Source organism: Centruroides sculpturatus, unplaced genomic scaffold, assembly GCF_000671375.1.
Source record: "Centruroides sculpturatus isolate CEXI.00-Female unplaced genomic scaffold, Cexi_2.0 scaffold926, whole genome shotgun sequence".
Classification (NCBI taxonomy): domain Eukaryota; kingdom Metazoa; phylum Arthropoda; class Arachnida; order Scorpiones; family Buthidae; genus Centruroides; species Centruroides sculpturatus.
In genome coordinates, this window is record NW_019385546.1 from 283,714 (window position 1) to 299,130 (window position 15,417).

A 15,417-nucleotide genomic window follows, 5' to 3' on the forward strand; every position below is an offset into this window, starting at 1 on the left:
GTTGATGTATTTGATATATATATATATATATATATACACACACACACTAGCTGTTACCTGTGACTTTGCCCGCAAGGGTTTATATTCAGTATTTCAACAACCATAGTAATTGTTAGATAACACCTACCTCTGAGAATGATGAGAATTGCTGAGAATCAAACAAACTGTTTTCAATTTGATCAATTTTCTGCAACGTTTACAATCGTTCTATAATCGAACCAATATGCAATAACAAATTTCAATTTAAAACGGTTCGAACATTTGATTAAAAAATTGAAATATATAAAAATATTTATAACAATGTCTGAAATGTTATCAATTTAATACACCTAAGAACTCAATGAAAACTAAACGTAGTTAAAAACAAAAAATTGCATCTAAAATAGTACAGTAGAAGTCATTCTTCAGGTTAAGCCTTAAGAACTACTGGTCTAGCTAGACTCAGGTGCTTTTTCAAATATGTGCTATGAGAAAGCAAGGTTTTTCATGCAACAGAATTAAACTTGACTTAAATTTATATTTACAAATATCTGGAAATTACTCAATGTAAATAAATTTTAGTTTGCTTTCTTAGTAGTAACATTTACATATTATATTTAAATTGTACCTAATGGGATTGGAAAAATTATACAGTAATACCCCGAACTTACGTGATAGGCGGGACCGAGCGATAACCGCGTAAGTCGAATTCGCGTAAGTTGGGGTATATTTTCGCAATTTGTGTAGAATACAAGTTGGAGGTATGTAAGCTAATAAATGTTCTCATTAACCTTATCTCACCTTTTGATTCATTCACGGTTACAAGAAATCACCACATAGAGTCTCTCAAATATCCGTAGATATAACAACACAGAAATAAGTAACACAAAATAAATTGTAGCTACGCGTTGATTCCGCACGGCACATCCGAACATGTAAGCTGAACAATAGTGTGGGGGGAGTGAGTAATCAACAGTTGCGTGGTGTTCAAACAAAAGACGAATCAACAAGATTTGAAAATCGCGTAACTTCAGGTTCGCGTAAGTCAGGGTAGCGTAAGTCGAGGTATTACTGTCTCAAATAACTTTGTGTATTTAGAGAAAAATGTATGCAATAAATCACCAAATGATCGCCTAAATATTGGGCTATAATATTTAGGCGATCTTTTGGTGATGTATTGTATACTACTCGAGCTTTGAGATGTTGTCATTTAGAAAAATGTGTATTGATACCAAAAGAAATATATGAATATAAAATTATTTGCTCTATAACTTTTGTATGTTGTTGTAAGTGAAGAACTTCAAAATCTAATGTATTAGCACATTGAATATATAAATTCATAACTACAATAAAACTTTACACTTTACAATAGAATAAATTTTGCAATAAATTTTCAGCAACCTTCTCATCATGTTTTGACAATCACTTGATTAGTAGAGACAGGAGTAAAATAAAAAAGAAATCATTATAATAATTGTATAATGAAATACAGTAGAGTGTCGATTTTCCGAAAGTCAATCATCCGAAAGAATTCCAGTCGGCAAATTTAAATTTTCGCCAGTGCTGTGGCGCTTCAATCTTTGGCTATGTCTTGGGCTACTCAAATATTTTACGTTTTTGATACTAAATTAACATCTGAAGTATAATTTTTTATTGTTTTTATATTTTTCAATAAATTTATTTTGTTTGTACAAAATAAAAAAATAATTTTTAACGATACAATAGTCTTTGTTAGGCTTAACATCGACGAAAATTCAACGCGAAGCAACACGCAACGGATAAAAATTTCAACATCAGATACGTTAAACTATTTTTTCGTACATAAATCGGTTATCCAAAATATCAGTTATACGAACAACCCTAGTCCCCAATTGATTCGGAAAATCGACGTTCTACTGTAATAAAAAATTACTGTGTATAATTAGTAAAATTGTCAAAAAATCTGTAATTTTCCTCCAACAGTTTAGTTAATATATTATATACTATGAAGAAATGGAGGTCATTGTATAAATATACAAATTTTGACTTGATTTAAAAAATATATATATTTTATCAGAAATTTTTTTTATCATAATCTAAATATATAAAATTACTTGTCCTGACTAACTGACTGACTGAGAGAGTGATTGATTCATCATCACCCAGAGCAAACTGCTGAACCTAAAGAGGTGAAATTTTGTACACAGTTAGGGTATGTCATGAAAACACACACTAAAAAGGGAAATCCTTTCCCTCTCCCCTGCAAGTAATTTCGAAAAATCAAAATTCCCTGCAGGGGAGAGGGAAAGGATTAACCTTTTAGAAGTCATGAAACACTTTTGAGTAAGAAAAATTGTGACTGCCTCAGCATAAACCATCGTATGAATGTCTAAGTGTAGAAATTGAATGGATGTAGTGTGGTAGTAAGTGAGTGTTTTTTCTATTACATTAGACATGTTTTCAGTATTTGTGGTCCTTGTGTGGGACCTGTACCTGCATATTTAGTGAATGTTTCCTGAAATATAAGTGAGAGCATATTAACTAAATCTATATTATCAGTGGTGGTTGAGGAAGTGTATCTAGTATCATTAGTGGTAGTTGTTGTGTGTGCTATAATCAGTGCTTGTTGCTGGATTATTCTGACAGGTTACGTAATCTTCATCAATGTTAAATGTTTCTGTCTGTTGATGTATTTGATCAGCAACCTCTTGTTTGATAAGTTCAAGTGTTGTTTGTGGGATAAGGTTGTTGTGTATAATTGTTCTTTTTTTTTGACCAACAACCCTTTGTTCGGTGATAGTGAGGTGAGGATATTGTTGTGTGAATCTATGGTGTAGTTGTTGTCTGTATGCTGTCATGTTTGTTTCGACTTTTGTGATGGCATAATAAGTACGGATGATAAACTTGTTCATTCTATTGTCCATTACATCCATTGGCGTGGTTTTCCAGACCTTGTGGTCTGTGGATGCATTGCCACCGAAACACCAAGGCTAGGTTGATTTTTCTCATCTATTGAGGGCATTGCAGTAGCCATGCTTGAGCCGGCACTGCTTTAGTCACCAGTAACCAAGGGAGAATGTGGCCTATTTTTCGAACACGAGCCTCTGCCTAACCCACGAACACAGACCTTGTTAACCCAGGCAATGTCCAAGCTGGTATCATACTTAGATCTGGTTACTACCATAAAAAATATCTCCACAGAATGTGGGTGTGGTCACTCTTAGCTACATTTTTCCCCATAGAACTTACTGGCATGGGTGTCCTTACCAGAAGCTTGTGTTCCACCCTGCAATGCCCTATGGATCAGTAAAATTACTGGGCTCTCCTACCACAACTAGGTGATGACCATGGGAGAGCTATTATTATTATTATATATGTATTTATTTTATTTTTTTTTCTAACAATAATTTATTTAATGCTAATACCTTAATTTCAACATTTAATCTTTAAAACTATAAAAAGAGATTTTGTAAGAAACTAATTATTCTTAGCCTGTTATATTCCATGTATAAATTAGAGAAAATACCAAATTTATGAAATTTTATAAAATATCATAACATTAACAAAATATTAGAAATAAATAACAACATAGGCAGCTCGTGATAAACACTGTAAAATTGAAATATCTCCAAAAAAAACAAAAACAAAAAATAAAATAATTTTGTGGTTATTATTACATAGTAATTATATAAATTATATGATTAAAATTAATTTTTAAAAATCAAAATCAATGCTAATCAAAACAATATACAAGATAACAGCAATTCTATTAGGATGGTTTTGTGCTACATGACCTCCTATCACAGCACTATTTAAACAGTGAAGTGCCATCTCCCACTCAGAAAAGTCCCACTTGTTTGGCTGCCACAACTCATGATACAATGAAATGCTTGAAATGGCTCTGTACTGTTTATCAGTGCTGCTGCAAGAGGGTTAACAGCAGGAATTAGTTACTGGGTCAGAGCAGAGGTGCAAAGTAATCCTTTGACCTGCAAACATTAATATGAAGAGGGCAAAAATTTTATATCAGCAGAAAAGAAACAAGAAAGAAAGAAATTTAAAAATTCATGTTTCTTTTCAATTGTTTATTTAGAGCATTCATAAGATTTTCATATTTTACTGAATGAAATTCATCTGTTTTGTTCACTAAATCATTTCAAAATCTGTGGAACTTGAAGCTACAGTTGTCAGAATGTTCCAAGTTCTGCAAATTTAAAAAATTACTTACTTGTTAGAGCACAAAACAGATGAATTTCATTCAGTACAAATATGAAATTCTTATTAATGCGTATTCTAAATAAATATTAGACAATACTCTAATATTTTATTATCTTTAGTTTAAATGTTGTAAAAATTAATCTGAAATTCAGACTTCAAAGTTTTTATCTACATGTTCACTACTTTATGTCAGTAAACATTGTTGTGATTACCAAATGATACTGAAGGAGAATTAAAATTGAATGTCAAATAAAACTTAGAAAGACAAGAATACACAATAAAAAACCAACCAANATATCATAACATTAACAAAATATTAGAAATAAATAACAACATAGGCAGCTCGTGATAAACACTGTAAAATTGAAATATCTCCAAAAAAAACAAAAACAAAAAATAAAATAATTTTGTGGTTATTATTACATAGTAATTATATAAATTATATGATTAAAATTAATTTTTAAAAATCAAAATCAATGCTAATCAAAACAATATACAAGATAACAGCAATTCTATTAGGATGGTTTTGTGCTACATGACCTCCTATCACAGCACTATTTAAACAGTGAAGTGCCATCTCCCACTCAGAAAAGTCCCACTTGTTTGGCTGCCACATCTCATGATACAATGAAATGCTTGAAATGGCTCTGTACTGTTTATCAGTGCTGCTGCAAGAGGGTTAACAGCAGGAATTAGTTACTGGGTCAGAGCAGAGGTGCAAAGTAATCCTTTGACCTGCAAACATTAATATGAAGAGGGCAAAAATTTTATATCAGCAGAAAAGAAACAAGAAAGAAAGAAATTTAAAAATTCATGTTTCTTTTCAATTGTTTATTTAGAGCATTCATAAGATTTTCATATTTTACTGAATGAAATTCATCTGTTTTGTTCACTAAATCATTTCAAAATCTGTGGAACTTGAAGCTACAGTTGTCAGAATGTTCCAAGTTCTGCAAATTTAAAAAATTACTTACTTGTTAGAGCACAAAACAGATGAATTTCATTCAGTACAAATATGAAATTCTTATTAATGCGTATTCTAAATAAATATTAGACAATACTCTAATATTTTATTATCTTTAGTTTAAATGTTGTAAAAATTAATCTGAAATTCAGACTTCAAAGTTTTTATCTACATGTTCACTACTTTATGTCAGTAAACATTGTTGTGATTACCAAATGATACTGAAGGAGAATTAAAATTGAATGTCAAATAAAACTTAGAAAGACAAGAATACACAATAAAAAACCAACCAATGAATAGCAATAATAGACCTAAATTGTACATAGTTTAATAGATTTCTGAGTGAAGTTTCCAACTAAAAAACTGTGGTCTGGTAAGTCCTTTTAAAAAATAGCAAATTCAAAAGTAGCTATTATTAATATTAATATCAAATGTTTATTTAATTGATTTACATCATGTCATTTTTCAATACAGTATTATCAATATTTCAATTGCTCATATATGCACACACATGTAATGTCTCAATAATCACTGAAATACAGTTTTAGCTAGAAATTAATCCATATTTGTTATGTTTATAATCCTTTAATATATTATTATTATTATTATTATTATTATTATTATTATTATTATTGTAAATAAAATTTTATATCCATAACATTTACTTACACTATATGAGATAAATTTAAAGTATTTTCAGGTTCTTCTGGAAATCTTGGAATAGAATTTGTTTGCTTTTCTGGAACACATTTAAATGATTTTCGAATTGAATGTCCTATTTGTTTTCTAGGAGATTTCTGAAAAACAAAGAATACTTTATATAATCTAAACTTTTTAATTAAAAAAATTTACATAATGTATATTTACATAATGAGTATATTCTTTCATCTCATGCTGATTTGTATGATTTCCAGAGACTCTTCCTCTCCAAAAACAATCTTGGCATAATTGATAATTATAACAACGTTGACATTTATATCGAAAACCTAAAAATGCTTCACGATTGCAACCATCACATTGAACAGGATGTAGAACTGAAAATTTAATTAAATTTGTTTGTAACTTCATATAAATAAAACTAATTATATTAAAATAGTTATGAACTTTAATTTTTTTGATTTATGAACATATTACCATTCTCTACATTGCCCATTCTATGAAATAAAGGAAACCATACAAGGCACTGTGGGGCTGGATCTGACATTAAGGTATCCAAAAAATCATTTACATTAATTTTTGCTTGCTAAAAAAGGTAAAAAAACATTTAATTAACAAATACAACAATTCATATAATAAGTATTTTTAAAACATTAATAAATTTTTATTAAATAAACACTTATTCATTTTTTATAAGGTGAAGTAATTTCACTTATTCATTTTGTTTTTATTGCTTAAGTTGTTTCTGTTAAGTTCTTGTTACTTTAATTTTTATTGTTTAAAGAATTCTTCAAGTGAAAATTTTTTCACAATCATCACACTAAACAGTATGATGATTGTAAACAAATCACAAAACCGTAAAATTTATCAATGTAAAATTTCATACATTTTAATTTCCGGCTGTCAAATATTTTACTTTTGTTATCATTTGTCCTTTAATTTATATACAGGGTTACTACTCAAATTTTTGTTTTAAATTCTATGACTTTCCCTGGCCCTCTTGTCCTTTACACTATTGCAAATTGACAAAATAAAACAGCATTTGACTTACTATGATCATATGCTATTGCTTCTTCTAGCTTTTTAGTTAGTTATTTTTTCTAATTAACAGTTATATATTTTTTTATAATTGCCAAATTATTACAACTAAAAATAAAATGTTTTATTAAATTAAAGTAGTTTATTCTGTTATTAATCCACAACCTCAAATCTACAAGACTTTGAAATAAAGAAAAAAGCAATAATTTATTTATCTATTATTCATTAACAAATCCTGTATAACCCATGTACAAAAGTATATATTTATTAAATTTATTCCTTAATAAATTTCCTGAAGTTTATAAATAAAAAAAACTGGAAAAAAAACAGAAATTGTTTTATGTAATCAAAATTATTAAAATAAAAAATGATAAATAATTTTAATTTAAATCATATTATTTATCATTTTTTGTACATTGTAAATTTTTGGAAAAATTTTGTGTATGCTTGAGAAAAATCTTGGGTCCTGAAAATATTCTGCACCCATTTTCATAAGTTGTATTGTACCATATTACTTCTTGCTGCCTGCAGACAGCTATACTTAGTCAAGCATATTGGCAAAAAAAAAGGCCAAAAAGGCAAAATCCCTGACTTCTTAAAATTTTTTTACAAATTTCCTGTCTTTTCATGACTTTTTCCTAACACTAATGAAAATCCCCAACTTTCCAGATGTGTAGGAATCCTATGTATATATGTATATATTAATTTTAACAAAATTACTTAAAAATTTAAAAGAAATTAAGTAAAATATTTTAAAATTTACAAAAAACAATTATAATCAAAAGTACAGTAGAGTGTCGTTTATCCAAATCAATTGGGGACTGGGGTTGTTCAGATAACTGATTATGTACAAAAAAAATATATTAACCTATTCGATGTTGAAATTTTTCTCCATTGCATGTCGCTTCGCATTGAATTTTCGTCAATGTTAAGCCTAACGTAAATTTTTATAATAATATTCGTGGGTATTGTATCGTTAAAAATTATCTCTTTACTTTGTACTAACAAAATAAATGTATTGAAAAATATAAAAACAAATAAAAATTATACTTTAGAAGTTAATCTAGTAACAAAAATGTTCGATTCAGCACGACACACATCCTGACACACTGTCCTCAGAAAAATACCACACAAAAGTGCCAGTGCTGCCAGCTAAAACACACATCAACAAAAAAAAATATTGGAGTAGCCCAAGACATAGCCAAAGGTTGCAGCACCACAGCACTAGCGGAAATTTAAATTTGCAGACTGGAACACTTTCAGTTAACCGATGTTTCGGTTGACCGGCTTTCGGATAAACAACGCTCTACTGTAATTGTAAATGAAAAATTGTTTTAGTAATTATTCTGTTTCTAGATGTTCTAGAGATTCTGTTTAGTCCACTGCAAACTAGGCAATATTGAAGCAAACTTGTTTGGTTGTCACATGGTTGACCATTAATTGTCGGGTCATTGACTCAAATCACTCTACATTATACCTTCGATGGAAAATAGGTAGTCCATTTGACACCTCTCAAATCCAAGAACTTGAATTTTTCAGGTGATGATCAGCAATGCTCATGTATATTTGAAAGTTTGTGAGAAAAGAGCACAAGCTGTAGGCCACAAAGGTGTGCATTTGTGCTATAATCTTTGTCATATTTTGGTCATGTCTTCACTATAATAGGATTACAAAACAGAAAGCTGTTTGATATATTTTCATAGGTATAAAAATAAAAAATATTTCATTGATTTTATTGAAATTATTGAAATCTATAGTCTAAATTTTTTTTCATTTAGTTATTAAATTTCAGCCAAGCAGACAACAAATGAAAGCACCTGAAGCTAACATCAATAAATTGTCATTGCCATTTTAGACTACAGAGCAATAGTTCATAGAGAGATAGAAAAATGTTCGTTCTTTCTTTCTTTTTCTTGGGTTTATATGGAGATGTCAGCCACTTGGGCTATATTCTCCGATGAGCTGCCGCCTGGTAGTTAGTTGAAGCAACCCATTTTGCGAATATACAACTCCAAGGCTGCCACATGCTGGCTTGGTGGTACATTGGCAGATGGCCAGTAAATCAGAATTCATGAGTGGGTCAGGTTGAGATTGAGAGATAGATTCATACTGAGGGTACATCGAGACCCATCGTATCGTGAGCATTTGAGCCAGTAGTGATATGATGTTCCCTCTGTGCTGCATTAAGGACACACCGATAAGTCGCAGAGTCAATGGGAGTATAAGAATTCATTCAGCGGGGTCATGTTTGTGCAGAGACAGGCCAGCAAAGTTTCTGTTTGGCAGGAAGAGGCATACTGATAATGCCACTTGGCAAAGGGGCTAAAGTGGTCGCACCCCTTCCTGCAAAGACTTGGCGTCCATGCATTGATGAGGTTTTGGATAGTTGATCTTCTGATGCTCCAAGAGAAATCATTTGGCTGTAGCAGGCACCATATTGTGCCAGTAGGTGTGCCAATTTGTGCGGCCTTGTCGGCCACTTCATTGACTAAGATGCCTGCATGGCCCAGGATCCACCCGATGGTGAAGGGTGTTGAAAATGATGTGATAGTTGCCACCAGGTCTATGACGAGTGGTGGTGACGAATGGGTGACCACTGCCACTGCTTGAAGGACTGACTGGCTGTCAGAAGTGATGACTGTCAGTGGTGACTGTTGGGCGGTGGAGGGGCCTGCTAGATGGCCAGGACCTCCGCTCCGAAGATGCTGTAACCTTTGTCTATTTGCCATGTTTCAGTGATTTGATGAGAAGGGATGACCACCCTGGCGGTCGTCCTGAGTGGGGTTTTGGAAATGTCCACTCCGATAAGCACCCAGTCTTTCTACCAGTTAGAAACCTCCTCTTGAAAGCGGGTGCAAGTGACTGTGGATGGACTGGGTTCCGCCTTCGAGAAGATGTTTAGGATTTTCTTTTTGATTTTCTTTTTGAAACCATGTCCTGTTTTATATTTGTGGCATAGTAAACACTAGTATTGTGTTTTATTCCAAAGACACATGGCAAATTTTCCATCAAATTCCTTTATTAGTTGATACGGTACATTATTTTGTACTCGTTTCGGGCTTTGCCCCTCTTCAGTCAACTAAAAGATGTTTAGGTGTAAAAATGGTTGCAGATGCATGGCATTCGGTGGCGTGTTCTTTTGGAGGTATACTTTCAACAGGACAGTCTGCTATATGATGGAGAAGACCCTCATGATGTAGGTTTCCTAGTAAGGATGCCAACAATAGTATGCCAAGCTGGGAGCTGTCTTATAAAGCTTGTGAAGCAGGCTAAAGGGGCTGCATGCCAGATGAGTAATGGCATGCATCATGGTCCACATGCGGAGCCTTGTTTTGTGAGGTATGTACCCAGTCTCCATGTAGAGTGACAGAATAGGAGTTGTTAACCTGTCCTACGCTGATTCCAAAAATATTCGTGTTGACCTCATTGACCTGCGTGGGCAATCCCGAAAATTTCCATGTTTACATTGGAATGTTTTTGATACTAGATGTCGCTTCGCGTCACAATTTTTATATTAAAACGAACTTTTAAAATAAAATTTTTTTCATTTTTATNAGGGGGCAGATGTCTGATATTGTAGGTAGATAACTTTAACAGGCCTACAGTAGATATAATCTTAGCTAAGAAAGATATAATGAGAAAGACTCATGCAGATAAAGGAATAACAAAAATCACATCTGAGAAACAAAGATGTATCCACAAAAAATGGAGAGATTGCTTTTAATTTGTTATTACATGTAAATAAACATAGTAAAAAAGTATATAATTTTTTATTTATTTCTTGGGGTCTCCAGAATGAATTAATCAAATTCCCACAAAAATCTATGGTTAATCTATAATCAGTTAACGAACAGTTTGGATAGCACACATGGTCTTGGAATGGATTATGTTCATTAACCAACACTGTATATTTTTCACCATAAATATATCATCCAATAAAAAACAAGATTAGAATCACCAACAATTTCATTTCTAATTCTTCTGAAATTTTGGTCTAAATATTATTATTAATTTTTTATTTTATCACAACATTCTGTCAAAACAGATAGTATAAAAAGAATTTTTTTCCCCATCAGTTCAACAAGGTTTTCATCCAAGTCACATAACCTTCGAACAGAAAACATTTCTATTAGCTGTTGTTCAATGACATCTATTTGTAAGCATGATTTTGATGTCCATAAATAGGTCATCGATAGGCAACAGTCTACATCAGTGTTTCTCAACGAGGGCAATATCGCCCCATGTGGGCATTTTTCCATGTTGAGGGGCGATTAGTAACAATTTAAATTTTTGGGGGTGAAAAACAATTTTCTGGGCGATATAGTAAAACATTATATTAAGAATAATTAGATATTTTATTCATTATATAGTAACAATTTAAATTTTTGGGGGTGAAAAACAATTTTCTGGGCGATATAGTGAAACATTATATTAAGAATAATTAAATATTTTATTCATTATATCGTAACAAATAACATTATACTAGTCACTAGTCTATTCAATGCAGTATGAATTTGGTGTTAGCCTTAGCCCTATGCATCAGAATTTTGAAGTGAAGGGGGCAATACTATGTAACAGTTTTACTGAAGGGGGCGACGATTCGTTAGAGATTGAGAAACACCTGCCCATGCTAATTTCATCATAAGGAAAGTCTTGTAGGCCGTCCAAGTTAGAGAATGTGAGAATTGGACTCCTAAGATACGTAAGGAGGTATGTTGTGGGATTTGGCCTGAATGAAGGGACAAAGAGATTGGCGGACAGTGGTGTTTCGGTGAGAAGTCCAGAATAGTGCTTTTGGGTGCCAAGAACAAGAAAACAAGAGGCTCCAAGTAGGGAAGCCCACTGCTCCGAATGGGCCAGCACGAGCAATAGCCTGGGAGTGTTGGGTACTTGAGGCAATAAGGTAGAGGTCATCAGCATAAAGTATGGCCATGATGTCTTTCGGGAGTGCCTCCCATAGGTCTGACATATAACAAAGTAAAGAGGAAGGGGGAACACTGTCCTGAGGGACCCTCATGCCAGAAGGCATGAGGTATTGAAGTTGTACCCAGCCATCGGACGTGAAAGGTACAATGGAGGAGAAAGGACTTTAGCCACCATAACGTGCAACCCCCATGCCTACGGTTGATAGTTTTGCAAGTAGGCACGCCTGGAAAACCAAATCATATGCACCTTCAAGGTCCAAAGCAATCAGGTATGTCCAGTGACATCTCATCCTTGCAATGGTGAGATGGTGGTGGATTGTAATTAAAGTCTCTCCAACTCCTTTGTATGGTAGGAAGCCAAAGTAATTAGGATGAAATATGTTCTTAGTGTAGATCTGATTATGGAGTCTATTGAGCAGGAGTCTCTCAAACATTTTTGCCACTTGGGATATTAATGAAATGCGATAGTATGATGAGCAGATTGCTGCCCGACAGTTAGATTTGACAAAATGTTTATTGGTTCTGTAGAACTACATCACAAGCAGTGATACTGCCAAATCATTGACAATCATGCATGTATGAAAAAGTTGCATCCGATGTCATGTCAAAAGCAACAGCATTGCCTAGTTTGAGACAGGCTTTTGAATGGTTGTCTAATAAAAACATTTGAAGGGATAAGTGTTTATTTAATTTAAAATCTATACTTAAGGAATTAATTTATTTGTATTTCAAAATATTTATGTTTTTTTATATAAAAATATAAAATTGATAAACTTAGAATTTACCCCATCAAAAATAGTACTGGCTAAACCATCACTATAACAAAATGAAGGAGATTCTAAAACTGAGCATGGAAGAGCTAAAATTTCTTTTATAAAATCAGAAAATTTACTAAACACAAGATGTCCATTTTGGTCTGAGATTAAAGAAAATATATCTGAAATGAAAAAATTAATATTGCAATTAAAGCAGATGAAATGAGTAATGAAAATCATCTTATTTCCACATGTAAATTTATATTTCATACTAAGTACTTACAAAGTAATTTATCCATTAGCTTTCCTGCACACATTGTAGCCAAAGATACTTTTATGGACATCACATGAATCTTACCAGTCTCTTCTCTATTAAAAATAGAAATAACACTGTTCTCAACCAAAAAATATTGAATATAAATAATATAATTACATTTTTATCCACTTACGGATCATAAGTGACTAATAACCAAGTAAGTAACATTGATATACTTTGACTTATATCAATTTGTTGTGTTGATGGAAGCCTTTTATTTAATTGGAAGAATATTGAAGATATAAGAGTTTCCAAACGGGATATGGGAACATCCAATTTAGGTTCTATAATGTTCAAGCCATTTTCACGGAATGCTTCTATAATATTCCAGATGTCTACTAAATGCACTGAAAAAAAAATCAAAATTATTACAGTTATAAGAAAGAAAATAATTTCATGAAACAAAAAAATTATGCATGTACAATTTGTTCTCTTCTGAATAAATCTTAGTTTGCATGCTGTACGATAAGAGGAGAATCTAATGACATCAAAATTCTGTGCTTCTGGAAAAAACAAAGCATATAAAATATAATTATCATCACATATAAAAAAATAATCTAATATTTTTATATAATATTAATTCATTATATCATATTTAAGAATTTATAATTATATTTATAAAGAATAGTATATATATATAAGTACATGCTATATATTATTCAAATTGTCAAATATGAGGAGCAAAGCAAAACAACATAATTACTAAATTTATAATATATAGTAAAACCTCTAATCTTGAAACCCTTCTTAAGTCAAACTGAATTGTTAGTCCTAGAAAACACCTTACATAATATAACATATTTTCTACTTTATTCATTCTTGTCTAGCTCACTCTATAGTATCAAAACTTTCACCTTTATGCTGGAAATTTTATTTATAATTATCATGAAATGATTATAGGGCCAAAAAAAATATTTTGTGACAATTATAAATAAAATTTTCAATGTAAAAGTGAACGTTTTGGTATTTTTCTACTCTTAAAGTCTCACAAAATTTCACATATATCAATGTTGTCATTCCCTTCTTAAGTCAAATTCAGCAGATGCTTACTAAGCTATTAAGTTCTATAAATCCTTTTGGATTTTAAGGGTAATATCAAGAAATATATTACCCTTAAACTCCAAAGAGCAGAGAATTGGCAGATATCCTAAAGAAAAGGAGAGTAAGTGTGGCCTACTTACAAAAGAAAAAATGGAAAGGAGAGAAGGCTACAGAAATTAGTTGTGACTATAAGTTATGGTATTCTGGGATGAGAAATGAAAGGAACAGAGTTGGAATTGTGGTCTGTAAAGAGCTGAAGAAGAAAGTACTAGAAGTAAACAGAATAAATGACAGAACTGATGATCAAGGTGATCCTTGGAAATGCAGATTGAAACTTACTCATTGTATATAACCCTCAAGCAGAGTCAGGGGAGGAAGAGAAGAGAGAGTTCTGGAATTGCCTAGATAACCTATTACAGGAGTACCAAAATGCAAGAAGGTTATACAGTGAAACCTCCATTAACGAACACTCCTGAATAGCAGACATCTCTACTTAATGGACATTTTTACAATCCCCAGACCCTTCAAATAGGACACCTATAATATTTACCTCTAAATAGAAGACACTGTCATCCATAACCTACCCTATGAAAACACAATGTTCCACCTTCAATATTCTGAAAGAATTAATTATGTACAAAATATTTTAAAACTAAAACAAAAAATCAATTCAAATACTCTTTCAGATGACAAATTTCAACCATAGTCATCAAATAAAAACTGGCTTATAATAGAAATAGGAGAGAAGGGCAGGTTGTAAAAAGCCAAACAATACTATTTATCTGTTAGAGAAGACTAATCTAGTTACATTGTCAATCAATTTTTACAGAAGTTTAATAACATTAATATATATGATGATAAATGATAATTGACAATTTTTTTTTACATGTAAATGTAATGTAAATGTAAAAAATGTCAATCACCATTTATCATCATATATATTAATGTTATTAAACTTCTGTCTTATTTTTGAAATTAAGCTTACAGTACCAAGAAACCATAAATTTTTCCATAGTTATTCATTCATTCAACAAGAACTGTAACACTAGTAATAAAAAAGGAACAGTTTTAAGGTTATAACAACAGCATTTATTTGATGAAAGTTCAAAGATCATGTTACAAGGGCAATTTGCTGACCTCTTTAAAGTATAGCAAGATATTCAGTTTTCTCAAATTTATGACATAATTTGTGATCTTAATAGCTTTCTAGTGGCTGAAGTAATTTTTAATAAATCATTTATTGAAAAAAGCAAAAATGTTTGAAAAATTACACCTACTCAATAACTACAAAGCAAACAAATCCCTATATCAATTTTTATTAGTTGCTTAGATCATAAATGATGTTATAAATGCAAGAATACTGAATACTTTCTTATCCTTTGAAGTGGCTAGCAAATCACCTTTGTAACTCAACATTCAAACTCTCATTGCCTAAACTAACCTTCGTCCACCCTTTTGTTCATAATAATAGTTTCATTTTTCTTTTTGTTACTTCTGCTCAGATTATTTTTGAAGAATTAATAATTAATCAACATTTGCATTTTG

General features: G+C 31.6%; 1 protein-coding gene across 4 annotated transcripts in view; it reads right to left on the minus strand.

The window, feature by feature from the left end:
* Positions 1-15,417, minus strand: part of LOC111639987 (dystrobrevin beta-like) — a 71,067-nt gene that overhangs the window by 17,063 nt on the left and 38,587 nt on the right. For all 4 annotated transcript variants that reach the window (XM_023385979.1, XM_023385980.1, XM_023385981.1 and 1 more), the window contains exons 3-9: positions 13,254-13,334; positions 12,965-13,178; positions 12,799-12,884; positions 12,546-12,697; positions 6,275-6,383; positions 6,008-6,174; positions 5,810-5,937 (exon numbers count right to left, since the gene is read on the minus strand). In XM_023385979.1, the coding sequence (XP_023241747.1) occupies positions 5,810-5,937; positions 6,008-6,174; positions 6,275-6,383; positions 12,546-12,697; positions 12,799-12,884; positions 12,965-13,178; positions 13,254-13,334 (937 nt within the window). The remainder of the gene's footprint in view (positions 1-5,809; positions 5,938-6,007; positions 6,175-6,274; positions 6,384-12,545; positions 12,698-12,798; positions 12,885-12,964; positions 13,179-13,253; positions 13,335-15,417) is intronic.